This window comes from Telopea speciosissima, chromosome 3, assembly GCF_018873765.1.
Source record: "Telopea speciosissima isolate NSW1024214 ecotype Mountain lineage chromosome 3, Tspe_v1, whole genome shotgun sequence".
In the NCBI taxonomy this organism is placed as follows: Eukaryota; Viridiplantae; Streptophyta; class Magnoliopsida; order Proteales; family Proteaceae; genus Telopea; species Telopea speciosissima.
The window spans coordinates 21,821,056-21,843,926 of record NC_057918.1 but is presented as its reverse complement, the minus strand read 5'-3'; the positions used below and the strand labels follow the sequence as shown (position 1 = coordinate 21,843,926).

The 22,871-nt window shown below is 39.3% G+C and overlaps 1 protein-coding gene across 3 annotated transcripts in view; it reads left to right on the top strand.

Moving 5' to 3' along the window:
* LOC122655676 (DExH-box ATP-dependent RNA helicase DExH7, chloroplastic) overlaps positions 1 to 22,526 on the top strand; it is a 116,539-nt gene extending 94,013 nt beyond the window's left edge. Inside the window, exons 31-35 of one of the 3 annotated variants that reach the window (XM_043849942.1) lie at positions 2,859 to 3,071; positions 7,850 to 7,942; positions 9,207 to 9,329; positions 10,466 to 10,560; positions 22,443 to 22,526. In XM_043849942.1, the coding sequence (XP_043705877.1) occupies positions 2,859 to 3,071; positions 7,850 to 7,942; positions 9,207 to 9,329; positions 10,466 to 10,552 (516 nt within the window). In that variant the 3' untranslated portion in view covers positions 10,553 to 10,560; positions 22,443 to 22,526. Of the gene's footprint in view, positions 1 to 2,858; positions 3,072 to 7,849; positions 7,943 to 9,206; positions 9,330 to 10,465; positions 10,561 to 12,155; positions 12,195 to 22,442 lie in introns of those variants that run through there. The other 2 variants (XM_043849944.1, XM_043849945.1) reach the window with 2 other exon arrangements.
* The last annotated feature ends 345 nt before the right edge of the window (positions 22,527 to 22,871 follow it).

The window sequence follows — 22,871 nt, the reverse complement described above, 5'->3', positions numbered from 1 at the left end:
AACCAGAAGTGGAGGGTAAGCCCAGGGAGAGAAATCCAAATGGGGATGTAGGACAAATCAACATGTCGATGTTGGAGTTGTCGATGCCACTGCTTGAAGAATATAGGTTTCTTCCCTACTTGCCAGGGGCCTTCTTCAAGGGTGTGGATCTTGTTGAGTTCATTTAAAAATTTGAATACAAAGAAGTCGTTATCCAATAGGAAGATCTCGAGGTTCCCTTGAACTCTCCAATGTTTCAAGAATGAAAGCTTGACGATGTGGTATGGACGTATGGTAGACTGGAACCCAGGAAGTGGCCAGCCGGACAGTTGCCCCAGAGCTTGACTTCATCATCGAGTATATCAGGAGGGCAAAGTGCAAAATTTTTTTTTTTTGGATGAATAGATAATTCAATACCAAAGGAAGAAAAAGGGGGGGGGGGGAGGGAACATACAAGCACGAGCCAACACTAAGCCCTACCAAAAGGTAAGGACAAGACAAGGGGGGCAAAGGCCCATACAAAAACAGCGCACTAAAAGGGAAAAAAATGCCTGGCTTTCCAAAGACAAGCAAGCCAGGCTCAACAAAGACCCTCTATCCTGGGTCTCTAGTCTCGCGACAGAGTGTGTGATCTCTGATATCCAAGTTAAGAGGCGAATTCTTCTCCGGGCTGGGTAAGGAGTAGGTAATGTAGGGACGTTTCTTAGGGAAAGGAGGGGAGCTGGGATTACGATGTTGAAAAACATGAAGAGATGGGGCGAGGGCAGTAGATTGATGCGCAGGGTGGTTCAACCCAAAATTGGAGTTAAGACCCAAACCAAGGTGGGTAAGGCGGGAAGAGTTAGAGCAATGGGCCAAGAGGCAAGAGGGAACTAGCCCATTAGACCCACCTGGGTCAGCTAGAGGGTAGTAGGGTGGAGGGCCGAGTCAGAGAGGGAATGGACAAAGGAGGAGACATAGGGGGGCCCACAGCGGGGGTAGGTAAAATCGGGGTGAGTGAGGGTTGAGGGGACAAAAACAACTTAGCCTACCTTTTGAGAAAGGAGGTGATCCCCAGGTTTGAGGGGAAAGGCCTTCGTGAAGTCGGCACAAGGGAAGAGGGTGATAGATCGACAGGTAGAGGATCATAAGAGTCTGGAGGTTTAGAGTTCAGCTCCTCGGGGGAAGGGAAAGCTTCATCGTCACAAAGGTCGGCGGACTGGAGGATTGCGAATCAATTTGGACCAGCGGTAGCTGGAAGGGGGGCCAACGGTTCAGAGGGAGAATGACGACGCAGAGAGCCTGATGCTGGGAGCTCCTTGCGACAAGATCGAGATCTACGTTGACGGCTTCTTCTCCAGCCATGGCTAGGGTCACGGCCAATAGAGGCTACCGGAAAAAAAGGAGGCGGAGGGCGGATAGAGGAGCTAGGGCCATTCACTGTAGGGGAAATTCTTCACACCCAACTAGGGTTGACTTCACACATAGCAGCATCAGGGGACTTGTGAGAAGACTCTACATCACACCCAACAGTAGTAGGGGTCTTGGGATTGCAAGCTTGGGTGGGATGTCTGAAAGCCTTGCAAACAACACACTGGGGCGGAAGTCTTTCAAAGAGGATCTTCTGCTGGCAAGAGAAGCCTCAATCATCTAAGATTGTGACTGAGGATGGAGGGAGAGCATCAGCAGAGACAAGAACATAGATCCGATCGAACGACAACCTATCCATCTTGTTGGTTCTTTTATCGGAGTAAAGGGGTTTGCTGACGACAGATCTGATGATGTTGAGACCCTTTTTGCAGCATGATCTATAGAGGGATGGAGTGGAAATCAACCTTGTTTAGTTGCAGATGATGATCTCAGTGGTGAAGAAAGATGGGATTTCTCCCCACATGCCAAGGTCCACCCTCAAGGGCTTTCAGTTTATCATCTTCTTCAGAGAAATTGAAAATAAATACACCATGTTCAAGAAGGTAAGTTATCCATGGGCCGTAGGGATAACATTGCTTAGATAGAGATGACTTGACAATATTAAAGTGCAATTTTAGTGTTGCCCTCAATGGAAGGAGCAATGTAATGAAGGGAAAGACCTCTCGAAGGTTCAGGGGCAGGGTCAAACAAGGAGCTCCACGGAAGGGGAGGGGAGGCGGATGGTGGGGACGAAGGCAGTTGAGAGGGAGGAGGTGGGGGGGGGGCAGGTCCAGGGGAAGAAGGAGGGGAGGAAGAGGGAGATGGGAGGTATCTCACTCAAGCCAGCTAGGAGAGCTGATGGACAGGAGAGGGAGTGGCCCTCAGGCCAGCCAGGAGGGCCGGTGATCAGGAAGACAAGAGAGCTTCATCCAAGACGAATGAGTGCTTGATACTTCCTGTTTTACTCTCAATAAGGAAAATCTTATTGTAACCAAAGTAGTGAACTAAGAAGTTGTAGGGTAAATCCTGTCATTTCACATAAATACTGCATTAAATACTGTAGTAAACAACTTTCAACTATTTCAAAATCCTTTTTACACCTTCATTAAATAACTTTTGGGTATAGGACAAGGGGCATTAAAGTAAGGTCACAACTTCTTAGTTCACCACTTTGGCAACAAATACTTGCACCCTATAAATAAACATGCTGCCCTAATGGTTAAACTAAACCAGTCTAGCTGTACGGACGGCCTTTCTTCTCTTCTATATTCGCAGGTACTGGTTTCATTTCTTGGATTTGTTACAAATCCAGCATGGCTCATTTACTAGATTCAAATATAATCATTATTTCATAGTCTTATCGTATTTAGTTGCAAGTTACTAAATGTTACCATTACCATGATGGAATGTTTCTTGCATAGATCTGAAGATTTAAACTCATTGAATATTTGTGAACTTGTCTGAAAATAATGCTGAAGGGATTGTTGCAGTCGATATTATGTGCAGGTCTTTATCCCAATGTGGCTGCAATGGAAGAAGGCATTATTTTTGCTGCCCTTGGTAGCAACTTGAAGCCCTCTGGTAGTCTTGCAAAACCTCGTCCACCCTGGTATGATGGAAGGAGAGAAGTTCAGATACACCCTTCTTCTATCAATTCTAATGCCAAAACTTTTCAATACCCGTTTCTCGTCTTCCTTGAAAAGGTTTGTAAAAGCACATCCTCAACAGAATTTAATCATTATACCATTTCATACATTTACTGTTTGAATAAGTGCAAGTGTGCAACATCCTATAGTGACACTTGCACTTTAAAAATATTTATGTATGTATGATGTAAAAGTGTATTTCTATGTCCATATCCCCCAAAAAAGAAAAAGAAAAAGAAAAAGAGAAAGAGAAAGAAAATTGAATTTCTTTATGTTCACTGGCTTGAATAGTTTTTGTTTTCTTAAGGAAAAGATATATATAAGCATAAAAGGCTGGGTATCCCAGTCCCAAAATGAACAGTAGAAAATGATTGGAAAATTAACTCTTACTATGTGAATTGATTCAAACAAATAGTAACACAAAACTCACACCTCGAGTACTGTAGGGAAGAAACTGCAAATCTGCTTATGTATGTTAAATCGATAAGAGAGTGCTGTACTCTGTTTTCTTAAAAGTCTTATATATGCCACAGTATCAGCCAAAACTCTACTAATTGACTGCTTACAATGATTTGGAAAAACAAAAACCTTTTTAACACTTATCAATTAGGGGTAAAACAGTAATTGAAAATAACTAAACTGGACACAAATGAATGATAAAAGTATAACTAAAAATTGTGTGTGGTGAAACACATAGGCCACCATGGCTTGATCTGCGCAACTCTTAGGCTCTCTCCTTGCTATGAACTGACCCCCAAGTGTTTCTCCTATCAAAAACTGTCCAACCAGCTAATTAAAGCCTATTGATTTGTCATTGTCAGGTGCTCTGTTGAATCAAAACTGAGCAAAAATCTGATTTGCTTCACTGGGTAAGGTACTCCGCACTACTGTATAGTAAAGATTAGATCATAATGAGAAATAAATAAAAAGGACCACATGAGAGATTAGCAGCAGCCATTAAAAGATCATCAAGTGTTAATGATTGAGATGGACATTTTACATTGGTGCATTGCCTTCCCCAAGTATCCATTCTTGATCTAATCAACAGAGTATAGTTCTGGATGAGCTACCATTGGCAGTCCAAGCTTCTCTACCACTACCTTTGCCACAAAATTAACTTCACAACCACTACCATTAGCCCTGATTGTGTGTCTGGGGCAGATGTGGGTGGATCGGAGTATGACCAATTTGATCAGGAGGTGCAAGGTGGGTGGACTCAGGTGTTGGGTCGAACAAGTCGTAATGGCCGTAGGCATGCCCCTCGAGGTGGTCGAATGAATAGCCGTAGGGCAACTCCAGTTATGGGTAGAACTCGTCGTCAAAAGAAGGCAAGGCTTGGTGTTAAAGCGGTGGACGCGACAGTAGAAAAGGAGAATTCATCTCCCTTTTCACCAGAGGAGGAGGCTTTTTTGGCTCGTGTGGCTTTTGATGGGCCTGGTGTATATACTGGGATCCCCTGAAGATCAAATAGGACAAGGTTCCCCTCAGTACGCCTCGCAGAGCCTCCGTAGGCTTGTTTTATTAGTTTTCTCGGGTTAGCCCTCGCTAGTATGTCTGAGGTTTGAGTCCCCTGTTAAGTTGTAGCTCTCTTTGCCAGTTCTCTGTCATAGGCTTGATTGCCCATATTCAATAAAATTGCTGTTTAAAAAAAAAAAAAAAAAAAACCACTACCATTAGCAGTATCACAAACCACTCCTTTCACCGTACATTTGGTGTGGAATGTTTTGTGCTCCTGAGAGATAACAACCTTCTTGGTAGATTGTAGTAGCCTCTGAAGTTTGAACTACCTTGAAAGGCCCTTCATCTGCAAAGGTCCATAGTGCATCTTCACATTGATCGAGTCGTTATAAAAATTAAACCCGAAATTACTTCTAGGACAGTGGTAAGAAGGGATCGAATCCACGGGGAACTGGAAGGCTAAATCTACTAAGATGATGTGAAAGTGGTTTTGAAAAGCAATTTGCAAAATTTAAAACTAAATTAATGAATAATTAACAAAAGTGAGAATTGATGAGAAAAACAGCCTCTAGGTTTCAAATCCCCATTGACAAGATTATTTAACTCTGGCAAATACCCGGTTCATTATAGCTACAAGCCTAATGCAACCACATAATGATAATTTTAGTTCATCCTAGTTATAACCTATCTTGTTGATCACTATCGTCTTACGCATACGCTTAGCACGCTTAGTTCAGTCAGTTATAAGCTATCATCGGTGCAACCAAAATTTCGATAAAAGCTTTTGTTTGAATAGAAAATATGAATCACAAAAGCACATTCTCTAAACTAAATAATTCAATTAGAATCATCCACAAAGGGATGGAGTCTCAACATCAAACAATTAAGTATGCTTAAACGAGAAATTAAATAACAATTGTCAATGGTTCATCTACACCTAAAGGCAAAGGGAACTTAGCCACTCATGATGCTAATTGACAGGGGGCAGCAACGGTGATCTTCCATGGAACACAACGAGGCAATGAGGTGATGCAACGAGGCTGCTGAAACCTTAATGGCAAGGCTGCTCCGCGCACTGGTTCCCTAGATAAAACCTGAAGAAGAAGAAAGGGATTGAGAGGAGAAGCTTTGGTGGAAGATGGAAGGGGCTGCTATATACATCGTGGATGCTGGAGAGAGATTAAAAAAAAGATAAAAAAAAAAAATATAATCCCCAAAGAGATTTTAGAGGAGTTGGGATTTTAGGAATATGGAAAACCGTGGAGAGATTTGAGAGATTTCGGGAGAGGGATTTTAGGGGAGAGTTTTTGGAGATTTAGGGAGAGATGATAGGAGATATGGGAGAAAGAGAAAATGTGGAGGGATTTTAGAGGAGAGTTAGGTGATATTAGGCAAGAGGGAGGATTTTAGGAAGTGAAACCGTGGGTGGCATGTGGAGGGAGTTAGATATGGGAGAGAGAAAAAAATAGGGAAGAGAGAGAGAGATGGAGAGATGAAATAGGATTTTAGGAGAGATGGGAGAGCTAAATCATAAAGAGATTTTAGGGAAAAGAGAGGAAATTTAGGAGAAATGGGAGAGAGAAATGGGCAACACATGGGAGAGAGATGATGTGGAAGTTGGGATTTTAGAAGAAAATAGAGTTTTTGGAAAATTGGGAGAGAGAAAACGTGGACAGCAGTCTCCCCTCTTCTTTTCTAAACTAAATTCCCTTCTTCAAATCCCTGTTTTGCCCTTGCACATGAGTTAGGCAGTCCATGGGAGTTCATATGGCGCAGGTTTCTAGATTGAATCATCTCTGTCTGTTTAGCATCAAATACGCGCACATGCCTTGAAACCCTGCAATCATAAGAAATAGCAAAGTGAAATCAATTTAATCATGAATATTCAGTAAAAATCATAAATTAAATAACACTTTCATGAATAATTATGGCCCGATCACACATCATTCTTCTCAACCACCTTGACAACTTCCTATAGTTGGTCTTCATGTTTGTCTTCATGCTTTTGATAGATAACGGAACATTTAATTGGAAAACATAAAAGTAGATGAAGGATGCAACAACAACTAGGGCCAAGAGGCCATCCATATAAAATACAACAAGAAGGGCCAAGTGGAAAATTTGGAAGGACTACTCAATGGGATAGGGGCCCAAATATAATGACTGTCTAGATACCCCACCCCTGGCCAACTTATCTGCGGTTTAATTTGCATGCCTCATGTTTCTTTTCATGTTGAACAATAGTCATCCCTTTGGAATGATTGGACACCAAGTAGAGCTATGTCCCTTTTATTGTAATGTGTGCAAGTGTCACTCACGGGATAAGCATAGGGGTTGCCTTGTTGTTTGGCATTTGAAATTTTCTATTCCATGGCTGTTCCTGTCAATTTCAGTGCTGCCCTTGCTTTATATTTCACCTACGGTGCATATTTTTTATTGGCCGGGCATTATTATTCCTTTGGTAATTCATGGAGGCTTGCTGTCCAGCTATTACAACTTTCTTTGCTTTGCTATTTGAAGCCTCTGCCTAGAGAATTCCCCGCCAAAGCACCTATTACCCTAGTGGGTTCAAGGGTTAGGCCTTTCTAGCTGACTCTCCACACGAATTGCTAGCCTCTCTGCTAACTTCGTACTCCCTTTTTCCTTCCTATGAAAGCATACCATCTCACTCCTATCAAGGTCTGATTCAGTGGCACTATTGCCTCTGTGGGCTCTGCATTCCTGATTATGTTGCTCCAATTGATTGGGTAGTGGAGGAAAGGTTATCGGTGAAGGTTTGGGTATACCACTTTGGTCAATCTAAATTTGCATTTCAACTAGAATAATAAGTTAGATTTCATTTGGAAATAAAAGCCTCATCGTTCTAAATTTTTTTTTTATATTGGCAAACACACCCAAAAATATATATATATATATATATATATATATATATATATATATATAGAAAAGAAGAGATGACAACTGTCGAATATGACAGTCTCCCTCACCTTGTTTATATTTATACTAAAAGATTACATTAAGAGAGGGAATTCCTAACCATATTAGGACTCCACATTACAATAGGAAAATAGAAAAGAAATTAGAATAGGAACTAGGACTAGGAAACATAAACATAAAATAGAAGAGACACATGAGGAGGAGAGGAATCTCGACTAGAATTATGAAATGCTCTAATCGAGATAACCTCTTCTCCTTATGATCTCAATATACTTCAACAAGACTAATGAGATAAAGTGATGACAATATATTTGTACAGATATTCCTCTTTAATTGTTGTGAAGTTTCATACTAAAACAGTTTTAGTTTTTATATGTAGCTGTGAACTTTCCATATTAATTAGTGATGAAGAAAATGATAACCTTATTTACAATCTTCAGGTTGAAACAAGCAAAGTATTTCTACGAGATACCAGCATCGTCTCTCCCTACTCTATTTTGCTATTTGGTGGTTCTATTAATATTCAACATCAGGTACCATATTCCTAGATTCTTCGCATGTCAAGTAATACATATTTGCTGGAGTTGCTAAAAATAATTGTTGCATGACTATGTATGTTGCCAACATGTTGTTCACTAATACACTTGGAAAAAAGAATATCACCCATAATTAGAAAGCAGTAGATTAGAAGAATTGTCACTGAAACAAATGTTGGATCAGTAATGTTGAATGCTACTTCTCTTCCCACTTTATTGTATTAAATTTATCTATTTATGCAATGGAAACATTCTGAGTAGGTGCTGTCAAATTTCATCCATTACAGTTTAAACTTTTGAGATGCTTAAATCACAGTGGTAACTGTGCACATGATATATTATAACAATATATATGGTTGTGCAGCTTCATCATGCAACATTGTGTCCATAATTGCATGGGCTTATTTTTCTCTTAGATGCCAAGTAAAAATGAAAACTTTGGAATCTAATTTAAACCCTGGTCTTATTGAATTCATTTTATGGAAAGGAAACATTCTAGGACATACATAAATGCCATAACAAACCTGCTACTATGTTTTATGTCATTGATATTTGCTAATTCTTTCAAATAAATATGCTTCAAAATTACCTTGCCTTTATTGTAAACTAAAAGGAAAAAGTATAAATACACAGAAATTAGAATTAAATTTGATGTTGACTATGAAAAATGTCCACTATAATACTGTCCAAAATATCTGTATAATAGATTGTGGGGATGAAAAAGGTTGGCGTAAGAAACTTATTTTAAAAAAAATCCTGGCTATGAAGTTCGTGCAAGGTTTAGTTTGGTTAAAGTTTGTTGAGGTTTGCTTGCTGTAATCATTTTGTTGTTATTAATCACTAGTTGTAGTAGGTATGCCATTGTGCAGAACTTGCAAGGAAGTTTGCCCAGATATCAGCCTTGTGTCTCTTTCTATTTGGTGTTTTTGAGTCTAATTAGTTGGTCCTTATTTTAGTAGTCGAGTCCTATGAGTCAATGTTCGAAAAACTTTACTGGCTGTCGGACTGTTCTGTTCTAGTAATCTGCTATCCAACCATATAAAATATTAGTTGCAATTGCATTTAATAGTATGTATTTGACAGAGTTTCATACTGGATATTGGTGATTCAGCTGAATCTCACTTTACTATCTTTCACAGTTAGTCTTACATTTTCTAGTAAAAATGTATTTTAAAATGGTACACACATATATAGATGTAACTCTTAGTAAAAACTCATCTATCTTCTATTTGATGGTAACGTGTGTTGATGATTATTGCAGAGTGGACTGGTTGTTATTGATGGTTGGCTAAAATTGACAGCACCAGCCCAAACTGCTGTGCTGTTCAAGGAACTACGGTCAACACTTCATTCTGTTCTAAAAGAGCTGATCAGAAAGCCAGAGGTGTGTGACATTTTCTTTTGTTCTCAACATTTTTTAGATGGTTGGATGATTCCATAATTGGTACTTGGAAGTATTGCACTTGATCAGGAGGGATGAGATTGTTAAGTTAGCAAGTTTACTTTACGCTCTCTTGGAGGTTGTGTCCTGCCAATTCTCTGGCCAATGAGGTGGCTAGAGAGGGAGCTTCTAGAAGTTTTATATATATATAGGTCCTTTCCCAATCACATATAATTCCTTCCTTCTTGGTTGTATAAGCTTCAGCTGCTGCTGTTGTTCATACACTACTGAATGGTATTTGTTGTTTCCTTTTCATTAAAATCGTCCAATTATCTATTTTAAAAAAATCATCACCATGAAACTTGTGATGATGGAAATTTGACTGCAAAAGCATAACATTTATTTGATTAATGGCGATTGGAATCATCACTTCTCATATATATATATATTTTAACTTTATTTTCTAATTTCCTCTTGACCACAACTTGAATTGATGATAGGTCATTTTACAGAATGGACATATATATATATGTCCAGGTATTCATTAAATCATGTGTTTGTTCCTCAACGTATCTTCTTGATCATACAAATGCTGCAACTTACTTGTTCAGTAATGTTTACATGGTTTGAGGTCTTTACCTACTTTAGCATAACAGCCATAGTTCAAAAATTCACCGAAATTTTGGTTACTTCAATGAGAGACGAAATAAATGGCGAATTAAGGAATCAAAATTGTTTCGGTCGGAATTTCGGTCATGTCTACATTGTAGACAAAAATGCATTATTTTGGAAAATTTTCGGTCATTTCAGCTGTTTGCCCCCTGTAATGGCCAATCGATATTCACAGCAAAAAATGCACCATTTTGGCGAAATTTCGGTCAGGCTGAATCGATACTAAAACTCGAGTTTTCGAACTATAATAACAACCTAGGTAAGAATATTGCTGGCTCCCCTACCCCTTTTTTTAAGATTTTATTTGCTGGTTATGGTCATGTTAGCTATCTTGGTGTTTACGGCTACCTGGTCTTTGTATGGCACTTTTATTTTGCCTTGTACGATAATTTATAGATACTAATTTTTCTGTTTCTTTTTCTTTCCATCAATGCAAACGTGATTTAACCCTTTCTCTCTCTCTTCAGACAGCAACTGTTGTTGATAATGAAGTTGTCAGATCTATAATTCATTTGTTGTTGGAAGAAAACAAACCCTCAAATAACTCTTTCTAAGCAGCAAGGTATGGATTCATTTCTTCGTTCCATTGAAAAACAAAATTGAGTTCCGTTTGCAACTTCAACCACATATAAAATTTGTTTCATTCCATTTGCATGTTTTTGTTGAACAAGTTCATGTCTATTCTGCATTATTTTATGTTGCTATTGGTTGGTTACATCAAGCTTGGCCACCCCAATGAGAATATTTTATTTGGAAACAATATTAAGGAAGCAAAGTATATCATAATAATTTAAAATAGAGACAATTTAAAGAAACTATAATCAATGATATGGACTTTTTCTGAAAATAGTGAGGCTCTTAAGTTGCATGTCTCACACTTTTCAGACTCTCCATTCTCTACTCTCCAGAACTGTATAGTGCAGTTGCTTGTACATATAAAGTCGAACAATTGAGCATTTTTTCATCGTTTAATACTATTGAAAAAGTAAGGTTCTACATATTATACTAGACTGTGTGAAGACTTAACATAGTTGGGGAGTTTTTAGTAATGAAAGGCTTCTAAAAGATCAAAAAAACAAAAGGGATAGGTAAGACATTAGTTGACCAAAGAAATTGTACCCAGTATGTGGTGGTATCCATTTTTCCTTTCAAACATCTAGATTTGATTTAGAAAAAGAAAGGGGGGGGGGGGGGGAGGGAAAGGTGAATAGAGATCAGCTTGTTTATATATTATTCACATTTTAAGAAATATTTTGCATATATTTTAACTTATACATAGGAAAAATTTTCGATCACACTTTTACTCTATAGACCCTTTTGATTATGTTGACCACTTTCTGCCATATGTAGACTGATGCTTTCTTAGGCTGACCATTGGATAGAGTTGGGACCCTTATCTGTCAAATTTGGTGGTCTATTTCAACTGCATGTTCTACCAAGTATGGGCCTTTGCCCTTCATTTTCAGTGGTTCTTGTTAAGTTCGCTACGTATACTTTTCAAACTCTTTTTAAAATCTATAATGCCAAATTGGTCTGAGATTTTGACAATGGATGGATGAGGATATAGACAACATATCCACTAAATTAAGGCCCTAGGCAAACTGCCATGTAGTAGTTATAAGGGCATGATGGAATGTGTTCCAAGTACATGTATGCTATTGCTATTTGCTAGGACCCAGCTTCCATTATATATTTGATACTGTGAAGATAGACTATTCTTGCACACTACCTATATTAGATGCATAAAAGGAAGATTGAGAGAATGTTTTCATGGAGTTATGGAGGGCTGAAGGAATTTAGTTGGCTTTGAGTTTGTTCTATGCCTAAAATGATGCTACTCATTTCTGACCAAAGCAGGGATTAACACCAAAGTGGAACTATGGAGATCAACCTTGGAATCAAAAGGTCTGAAAATAAGTAAAACTTAGACCAAATACATGATGTGTAACTTAAGTAGCTCTGGGTCGGATAATAAAGTGGTGAATATTGAGGAGAAGGAGATCCCGCAAAGTGACCACTTTAAATATCTAGGATCAATCGTAAACATGAAAGGGGACATAGATGACGATGTTGCCTAAAGGATTAAAATAGGGTGGATGAAGTGGAGAGGAGTGACCAGAATACTGTGTGATCGGCGTATCTCTTTATAGCTTAAAGGAAAATTTATAGAACTGTCATTAGACCAGCTATGATGTACGGGTTGGAATGTTGGGCTGTGAAGAAGTGCCATATGAATAAACCAAGGTTCAAGATCTCGGGTTTCAACCAACCAAAAATCGAGATATGGTCGAAACTGGTCAAAACCAGTGTTTTTTTCCTAGCCAACTCGAGTTGGTGGTTTCGAGGCTCAGAAATGCTTTTTTTTTAATCTGATTTTTTGTATACTGCTTTTTTTTTACATTCATCTAAACACAATGCATGAACTATTTTCACAAAAATAAAATAAAATAAACACTCAAAATGGTACTAGTGGTTTTTTACCCTAGTTTACTAGTGTACGCACAGTGTACTGAGAACATTGTTGTCACGGCGTGTAGGCGACCCAAGGCGGTGGAGAGGGTCAAAAAACAAGGCGACACCAATTAGGCAACCAAGGCGTCCAAGGCGCCTGGACTCCTAGGCGGCGCGTAGGCGACGCCTGGACTCCTAGGCGGCTCGTAGGCGACGCCTGGACTCCTATGACTGAGAATCATAGTTGTCAGGCTAGGCACTTATTTATGACAAATATCATTGAAGTAAATGTTTTTATATTTGTATTTCATTTACTTAAGATAGTATTCATAAATAAGCAAATACCCCCCCCCATTTGAATCCAATAAAAATAGTTAAAAAATAAAATTCCAAAAGGATAAAAAGTCAAACCCCCCAGTTCAAGAACAAAAATTGGATTTTTGGCGATAGGTGAAATTTCAACTTTCTAATGCTGGGGTTTTTCTCAAATCTATAAATTCCATAAATCTTAATATGGTAATACATTTCTAAAAACCAAAAGTGGGGTAAAATATTCATTTCTTTTGATGTTTAAAAAATTATTTTCATTCAGACTATTTTGACAGTATTTGCGTATACCATATTAACTTTGACCGGAACATAACTCCTTCAATATAAATCAGATTTAAGCAATCTTGGATTTTTTAGAAAGCTTTGTTTTAATATCTTAAGTAAATGAAATACAAATAAAAAAATATTTACTTAAATGATGTTAGGCATAAATAAGTGCCTGACCTGGTTTCTGGCATAAATAAGTGTCTGTCTTGGTTTCCAGCCAAATTTTCTCAAGTTTCGATGGGGATAAGTGACACTTATATAGGTATTCAGATCGTAACTAGCGAAATATGGTTGAAACCCACCGAAACCATGAACTTTTAAAGCTCTCTGCTTAACTCGTCTCGATTTCTTGCGAAACCGAGATATCTCGGTGGCTTCGGTCGGTTTCGACTGAGTTCTTTAGAAACCCCCTCTTAACAAATCATGATCCAATCATTTGTATAGAACCCTATTTATTTGGTAAAATAGATGGAATAGAAAGAATGAAAAAATGGGGGAAGACATTTGAGCTTTTTGTACCCTAATGGGCAAGATATATTATAACATTATCAAATTGCTTCTCTTTCCTTCTAATTTGAACCACTCATCATTGGAACTATTTTTCTTTTCATTTACCTTATTTCCCCCCCCCCCCAAAAAAAAAAAAAAAGAAGTTATTTTCTTGGGTGGGTATCCAAAATTAAGGTTGAGAAAAGATAAAAACAGTAAAGAACAGAAACTGGATGGGTTGATTCTCTAATGTCCCAATGTTTTTCTCTGGCAATGGATTATCAAACCTCCCATGTTCTTTCATGCAGTTAATCTTCTTCACTACTTCAGCATTAATGGTTGGATAATCTGGGTATGCTCTGGCAGCCCTCCAATCCATTACGTCCTGAGAACAAGGATTCAAAAAATGGTACTAGAGGTTGGATTGGGGCAGCTGATCCTGATTTTGAAACCTGGCATTAGAGTGCAAAACCCATGTTACAGTGGCACAAAATCTAACTTTTTGAAAAAAAGCTCGCCAAATTTCGGTGACTTCAATGAGGCCAAGGCAAAATAACAGGCAAATTAAGGAATTAACACTGTTTCGGTCATGTCTACATTGTAGACAAAAGTGCACTGTTTCGGAAAAAAAAATGTCATTTTGGTCATTTTGGCCATTTCTCCCCCCTCCCCCTCAAAAAAAAGACAAAAAGACAAAAAGTGGCCAATCAAAATTCACCTACAAAAAATGCACTATTTTGGCGAAATATTGGTCAGGTCAAAACGAAACAGAAGCCAAGTTTTCGAACTATAATAACAACTTAGGTAAGTTTATTGCTGGCTCCCAACCTCGTTTTTAGATTTTATTTTCTGGTTATGTTCATTTTAGCTATCTTGGTGTTTACGGCTAGCTGGTCTTTGTGTGGCACTTTTATTTTGCCTTGTATGATAATTTACAGACAATAGTGTTTTACGTGATTTAACCTCTCTCTCCAGACAGTAACTGTTGTTGATAATGAAGTTGTCAAATCTATAATTCATTTGTTGATGGAAGAAAACAAACCCTCAAATAACTTTTTCTGAGCAACAAGGTATGATTCATTTCTTCATTCCAATGATAAACAAAATTGAGTTCTGTTTGCAACTTCAGCCACTTATAAGATTTGTTTTATTCCACTTATTTTGTTGAACAAGTTCTTGTCTATTCTGCATTATTTTATGTTTCTGTTGGTTTTTTACATTAAGCTTGGCCACCTCGATGAAAATATTTTATTTGGAAACAATGTTAAGAAAAGAAAAGTGTATCATAATAACTTGAAATAGAGACAATTTAAAGAAACTATAATCAATGATATGAACTGATCCTGAAAATAGTGAGGCTCTTAAGTTGCATATGTCACACACTTCTCACTCTCTAGAACTGTATAGTGCCGTTGCTTGTACACTTAAAGTCGAACAATTGAACATTTTTTGTCCTTTAATACTATTGAAAAAGTAACTTTCTACATATTATACTAGACTATGTGAAGTCTTTGACATAGTTGGGGAACTGTTAGTAATGACTAATGAAAGGTTTTTGAAAGATCCGAAAAACAAAAGGGATAGTAAGACAGTAGTTGACCAAAAGAAATTGTACCCAATATGTAGAGGGATCTATTTTTCTTTTCAAGCATCTAGATTTGATTTAGGAAAAGGAAGGAGGGAGGGAAAGAAAAGAGAACAGCTTGTTTTATTTATTATTCACATCTTAAAAAATATTTTTGCATATATTTTAACTTCTATATAGGAAAAAGTTTCCCTCACACTTGTACTCTAGACCCTTTCAAATATGCTTTCCACTTTCGGCCATATGTAGACTGATGCTTTCTTTGACTGACCATTGGATAGAGTTGGTGCCCCCTAACTGTCAAATTTGGTGGCCTATCTCAATTGTATGTCCTACCAAATATGGGTCTTCACCTTTCATTTCATTGGTTCTTGTTAAGTTCGCTACCTTTGCAAACTCTTTTTAAACTTTTGTAATGCCAGATTGGTCTGAGATTTTGACAATGGATGGATGATGATATGGACAACATATCCATTAAATTAAGGCCCTAGGCAATCTGCCATATAGTAGGACCCAGCTCCCATTATATATTTGTGTTAACAAAACAGAATTTTATGAATGGCTTGAATGATCATTGTGATCACTAAGCCCCTTTATTTATAACTTTTAATGAGAGATGCAGAATTACAAGTAAGTCCCTACATAGCCGACTATGCTAGGTATGGGGAAAAAAAACAGAGAAAATTCCCAAAATACCTTTATCGGGTTACATAACTCAACATTCCCCCTCAAGTTGGTGCATAGATATCGCACATGCCCAACTTAACTAAACTAGGATGAAACAACTTTCTACTATCCCTTAGCCCTTTGGTGAAGACATCAGCTAGTTGATCACCAGACTTCACAAAAGGTATACAAATCTGCCCACTCTCTAACTTCTCCTTGATGAAGTGTCTGTCAATCTCCACATGCTTGGTATAGTCATGCTGCACTGGATTGTGGTCAATGCTGATTGCTACTTTGTTATCACTAATACAACATCATTGGAAGATAAATAGAACCACTAATTTCTTGGAGTAAACTCTGAAGCCACAATAGCTCACATATGCCCTGGGCCATAGCACGGAACTTAGCTTCAGCACTGGATCTTGCCACCACATTTTGCTTTTTACTACGCCACGTGACAAGATTACCTCCTACAGATGTACAATAACCTAAAGTGGATTTCCTGTCAGGATTACCACCCCAGTCAGCATCGATGTAAGCCTCAATACGAAGATGATCATGCGGAGACAGCATAATCCTTTTTCCTGGAGCTGACTTCAAGTAATGTAAAATATGAAGGACAGCAACCATATGTGTGGAGTAGGGATCATGCATGAACTGAATGACCAAATTTATTGCAAATGCAATGTCTGGTCTAGTGTGGGAGAGATAAATTAATTTTCCCACTAACCGTTTGATGCAGATTCGTCACCGAAATGGGCTTATTTCTTTAGAAATAAGTCTAGGGTTGGGTTATATGTATGTTGGGCCTTTGATCCCATGGGTTTTCTATGTAATAGGCCATTTTTATGGGCCTAAAAGAGGGGTACATTGGTTGCATACGGGATTAGCCCAATATTTAGTCTATTTTTATGTTTTTAATTGAACCGGTTTAAATTGGTTGCATCCAATTGGTTCAATTGGTCTAATTTAAGTGAAGTGATCCTATTGGCTAAGAGGTTCTTATATCCTATTGGCTAGTAGGGAATCTTCTTTATTTTAAGTAGTTTAAGTTGTTTTTAAGTCATTAGGACTCTATTTTGAGTCTATTTTAGTTTCCTAGTCAGTTTAAGTTACCTAATACGTTAGGAATTGGGTTAGGGCTTTCCTTTTTAGAATAAAAGTCTATTTTTGAGTCTTTTATATAAGGTTGTAAGGGGGCAAAGCCTTGAAGACGAATTTGATTAATGAAAAGCTTTTTGTTTGCTGCCATAGTTGCTGCCCTGCTCTTTTGAGTGTTGCTCTGTTGAGTGTGCATCCTTGTGGTTCTATCAAGGTGGAAAGGGACTGGTGGAATCCGGTTGACTCCTTACGCCGTGGCGGCTGGGAGGATCTTCTTTCTTCGAAGGTGGCTTCATCCTTCAACCATTCAAACTGCTGTTAGAGGATTCGAGAGTGAGTTTGAATTTATTATTTTCTGTTTATCCTTTCTTCCCTTCCCCAATCAATTCCTTTTCTCTTCTGTCCTATTTTTATAAACCCTAGAAGACTCTAAACTCTGATTCAGATCTGCTCCTCCATTGGAATCTGATCAGATTTGGACCATAACTTCCCCTCATCACCATCTCCACTCGACCCTAGCTGCTGCCCATTCTGTCCATCCAAACCCTAAGATCCCTCTTCTCCATTGACCCTAAAAACCCTAATTTTCTGCTGGGACACATTCAGCCATTAGAAACCTTCCATATTGCAACCGAATCTTCCCCCTAGCCCGTCTAACAGTCGACCTTAACCCCTGCCCCTAAATCCTACTTTAAACCATAATTTTAGTTGTTTACCTTATTTACAAAACCCGAAACCTAACCCTAATTTCTGCAGGAAATTAAAACTTATTCAAATCCAGATATTTTTATACCATAATGAGCCTCTAAACCTGCAGGTTAAAACCCTATAAACCCCATTCCCAAATTCCCATCCTAAACCCTAATTTTGCCCTAAAACAGCCCCTAATCAGCCCTAAACAGCAGGCTTATCCTAGGCTTGGTTCTACTTGGTTCCTAGTGGGATTAATTCCTATTCTAGGACTACATTACCGTTGATATTGACCCTTATCAACCGGATCATAATCCTTCTCTTGCAGACGAGTAGTAGCTTCCAAAGGGGTAACCTAACAAACCAGTCTCGGAGAGTAGGTCTAGAACATACTTCCTTTGGGAAAGAAAAATGCCTTTGGGACAACGGGCAACTTCAATCCCAAGAAATTACCTCAACTGTCCTAGATCTTTTATTTCAAATTCTCGTCCCAAGAAAGTCTTCAAGTGAGAAACTTCATCTGCATCATTACCTGTCACAACTATGTCATCGACATAGACTATAAGAAGAGTGATCTGATCTCCATTTCGCTTGATGAACAAGGTGTGATCAGCATTGCTTTGTTTGTATCCTACAGAGATCATTGTTTTATGGAACCTACTAAACCAAGCCCGAGGAAATTGCTTCAGCCCATATAATGCCCGCTTCAGCCTACAAACCTTACCATGAGTCTTGTCACAAAATAAACCTAGAGGAACCTCCATATAAACCTCTTCTTCCAACTCTCCATGAATGAATACATTTTTTACGTCTAATTGCTGCAAATCCCAGCCTAGATTGAAAGCATATGATAGAAAAATCCGAACAGTATTCAGCTTTGCAACTAGGGCAAACGTCTCCTGATAGTCAATCCCATAGGTCTGAGTAAACCCCTTGGCCACAAGTCTAGCCTTATATCTGTCTACTGTTCCTTCCAACTTCTGCTTGAGAATAAACACCCATTTACAGCTGACTGGTTTCTTGCCCGGAGGAAGAACCACTAGCTCCCACGTCTCAATTTGGATAAGGCCGTTATCTATTTCCATCATGGCTGCTTTCCACTTTGGATCTGCAGTCGAAACAAACGAAAGAGAGGATACAAATGCACGATAAGAAGGAGACAAAGAATCATAGGAAACAACATTGGAGATGGGATGTTGGGTACAAGACCTAATGCCTTTACAAACATCAATAGGTAAGTCCAGAGAAGGATCTTTACCAGATGATGTAGCAGGGTCTGGATCTAGATCAAGTTCTAACAATTGGAGAAGTGGCACAATGGTGGTAGTCTCAACTTGCTCTTTGTGCTTCCGGGTACAGACTTTATCAACAGGAATCTGACTCACAAGTCTACGCTCCCCCTGAATAGGAATCATGGTAGGAACTGAAGTTTGAAGGCTTTGGAGAAGAAGGCTCCCCTGAATGGGATCCGGAAGGATAGTAGACACATCTTCAAAACATGGATCGTGCTCCCCCTGAAGAGGTGGCTAAGAATAATATGCCAGAGATTCATGGAAGACAATATCCATAGTAACCAGAGTATGCCGAGTGGGTGGGTGATAGTATTTGTAACCTTTCTGGGTGGCAGTGTAGCCCAAAAAAATACACCGGATGCTCCGAGGATCAAGCTTGCCATGAGGATGATGGTTATGAGCATAACAAACACAACCAGAACTTTTTGGGGGAACCACAAAAGAAGAGGAACCTTGGAGAATGTCAACAGGGGCACGGCCATCAAGTACACAGGTAGGCATTCGGTTGATCAGGTAGGCAGCGGTAAGTATAGCATCACTCCAATATTGAGAAGGAACCTGCCGTGCAAACATAATGGCCCGAGCTACTTCCAGGAGGTGTTGATTTTTCCTTTTAGCCACTCCATTCTAGGCTGGAGTGTCAACACAATTGGTCTGATGTAGAATGCCATTTTCAGCCAAATAATGTTGGAACTGACCCTCCATGTATTCTCTACCATTATCAATCCACAGAATTTTTAAGGTGGCATTGAATTGGGTCTGAACTATACGATGAAAGAGTCGAAAACAGTGAAAAACGTCCCGCTGCATCATGTACACCCAGGTAGTACGAGTGTCACAATTGATGAAGGAGACAAACCATCTATGACCAGAAATAGAAGCACGACGAGTAGGACCCCACACATCAGTATGAACTAAAGCAAAGGGAGAGGCACTTCTTTGATTTAATAGAGAATAACTGGAACGAGTCTGTTTGGCCAAAACACAGGCCTCACATAAAAACTCATCCGTTTTACAATCTTTAACCAAGTGGGGAAATAAAAAGGCTAAAGTTCTAAGTGGAGGGTGACCAAGCCGGCAATGCCATAGATGGAGATCTGGAGACGTGGCCGAATGTAATTGATGAGCTGAAGAGGAAGCTGGTGGAAGAGGAGGCTGACCTGTGTCGAGTAAGTAGAGACCACCATGTTCTTTACCACCCCCCAATCGTGTGCCCTTTCACCAGATCTTGTATGACACAATGAGAGGGAAAGAAAGTTATTTTGTAGTTTAAATCTTTGGTCAGACTATTAATTGAAAGAAGATTAGTAGAAAAGGAGGGAACATGCAAAACAGAATTTAAAGTAAGGGTATGCGAGCAGCGAATGGACCCCTTTCCATAGATAGGAGAAAGGGAGTCATTTGCCACCCGAACACTATCTTTTCCAGAAGAGGGAGAATATTGGTGAAACACATGGGGGGAACCAGTCATGTGGTTAGTAGCACCGGAATCCATAATCCAAGGATTGGAGACAGCCGATGCACAATGACTACCGACTGGAATACCTGAAGCAAAGTGAGAACCAGAAGGGGCACCAGGTGCAAAGGCTGTAGTAGGTGCAGTGGAAGAGGCCTGTAGCATACGACGTAAAGCCATAAGCTCATCCGGAGAGAGACCAATGTCTGTAGAAGGGGCAGCAGTAGTAGAATCAGCCTGATTAGCCTTGGGTTTGGGCTTCCCATGGCCATGTTTCGCCTCAAAGTCAGCAGGCTTCCCATGTAATTTCCAGCATTGAGCCTTAGTGTGATAGGGCTTATTGCAGTGTTCACACTTCACAGGCTCTTTGGAGGTAGCATTACCACCATCAATAATGGTAATAGAAGAGGGGCTGGAAGCAGCCTGTAAAGCAGACCGATCAACAGTAGTAGAGTGCAACATAGCAGCCCGACGAGTCTTCTCTGTATGAACCAATGCAAAGGACTGCTCTAGTGTAGGAAAGGGAGACCGGCTAAGAACTTGCCCGTGAATAGGATCATACTCAATATTCAGACCTGCCAAGAAGTCATACACACGGATTTTGTCGATGTGTTTGCGATAGGCAGCAATATCAGCAACAGTAGAGAGCTGAAAGTCAGAGTAATGGTCCAATTGCTGCCATAAACTTTTGAGGGCAGCATAGTATTTAGAGACGGACAGCTCCTTCTGAGTGGTGTCATGAAACCTTCTTGCGAATCTCATACACCGGAGCATCGTTCCCCACCTGTCCATAAGTCTCCTTGGCAGCACTCCATATTTGATGGGCTGTTTCTAGGAGCAAGTAGTTGCTGGAGAGGTCCGGTTGCATAGAGTGGAGCAAATAGGACATCATCATAGCATCATGCGATATCCACTTGTCTTGCAGAGAACCAGGGTCAGCTGGCATGGGGTTACTCCCAAGAATATGGCCAGTAACCCCCTGACCAGCAATGGTCAAATAAGTAGACCGAGACCACATGAGATAATTAGTGCCATTGTGCTTAATAGGATCAGCAAGGAGAAGAAAATCTGTCCGGGTCTGTCCATCAATCCCAGAAGTTGCAGAAGAGGAATCTGAGCCTGTCATTGTGGCAGCAAAACAATAAAGTGAACAAGCAAGGATCCGATGCAGCCAGCCAGGAAGACCCAAAAACCCTGAGATCGATATAGGGAGAAATCGATGTCAAGAGAAGGAAATCTGGAATCTCCAAAAAAGGGCAGAATCTGTGGCTGAAAGTGATGTCTAGGGATCCTCTTGATGGTAGTAAACACCTCCAAAATAGGCAGCAAAAGCAAGCAGCCCTAACCTAAAAATCGATAGGTGTCAGGGTTTTAGAAAACCCTGAAAGTGAGATCGATTTTAGGTTAGGGGTCTTCAAAAAAATTGTAAAGGTCGATAGAAGCTGGTCAAGGTTGCAGAAGAAGCTCCAACATGGGAAGATCAACCTACAACAGGAATAGAGGCTTGATCTTCAAAAACTTGGAGAGCTCCAATATCGCAAGGGAAGGGGCAGCAACTATCGAGTAGAAGCAAGGTTAGGTCAAGAAAAAAAGAGGTAAGGTTGAGGGCAGCAACTAGATCATATGATCACCTTATTAGTGCTGCCCTAAGGTGAAGGATGAGAACCAAGAAGAAAAGGAGAGAAAAGATCAAGGGAAAGAGAGAGGGAAGAAAAATCGATGGGAGGGTGGTGGGTTTTGAAAACCTAGATTAGAGAAGAATTTGGCTCTCATACCATGTTAACAAAATAGAATTTTATGAATGGCTTGAATGATCAATGTGATCACTAAGCCCCTTTATTTATAACTTTTAATGAGAGAGGCAGAATTACAAGTAAGTCCCTACATAGCCGACTATGCTAGCTATGGGCAAAAAACAGAGAAATTCCCAAAATACCCTTATCGGGTTACATAACTCAACAATTTGATATTGTGAAGATAGACTATTCTTTCATGCTAACTATATTAGATGCATGAAAGGAATATTGAGAGTATGTTTTCATAGAGATATAGAGGGCTGAAGGAATTGAGTTGGCTTCAAGTTTGTTCTATGACTAAAATTATACTACTCATTTCAGGTAAATTTACAATTCTAATGAGGACCAGTCATGGTTTAGTTAACCAATTGTTCAGCTATCAAGAAACGATAATGTCCATGAATCTTGGTACTTGAGGTGATGGTGAAGTTGACTAAAATTATACTAATTTCAGGTAAATTTACAATTCTAATGAGGACCAGTCATGGTTTAGTTAACCAATTGTTCAGCTATCAAGAAACGATAATGTCCATGAATCTTTGTACTTGAGGTGATGGTGAAGTTGAATATATGATCGACAAAACTAGTGAGGGAAAGTTTCAAGGATGGATTCATTCATGGGAGCTGATTGGTAATCCTAGTTGTGGCTCTCAACGTTCAATAACTAGGAACAAGTGATATTAGTATCTGATTTCAAAAAATTGTGGTTTAGATATTTATGGATCAATGGGGGTAATGGGTCCATATGCA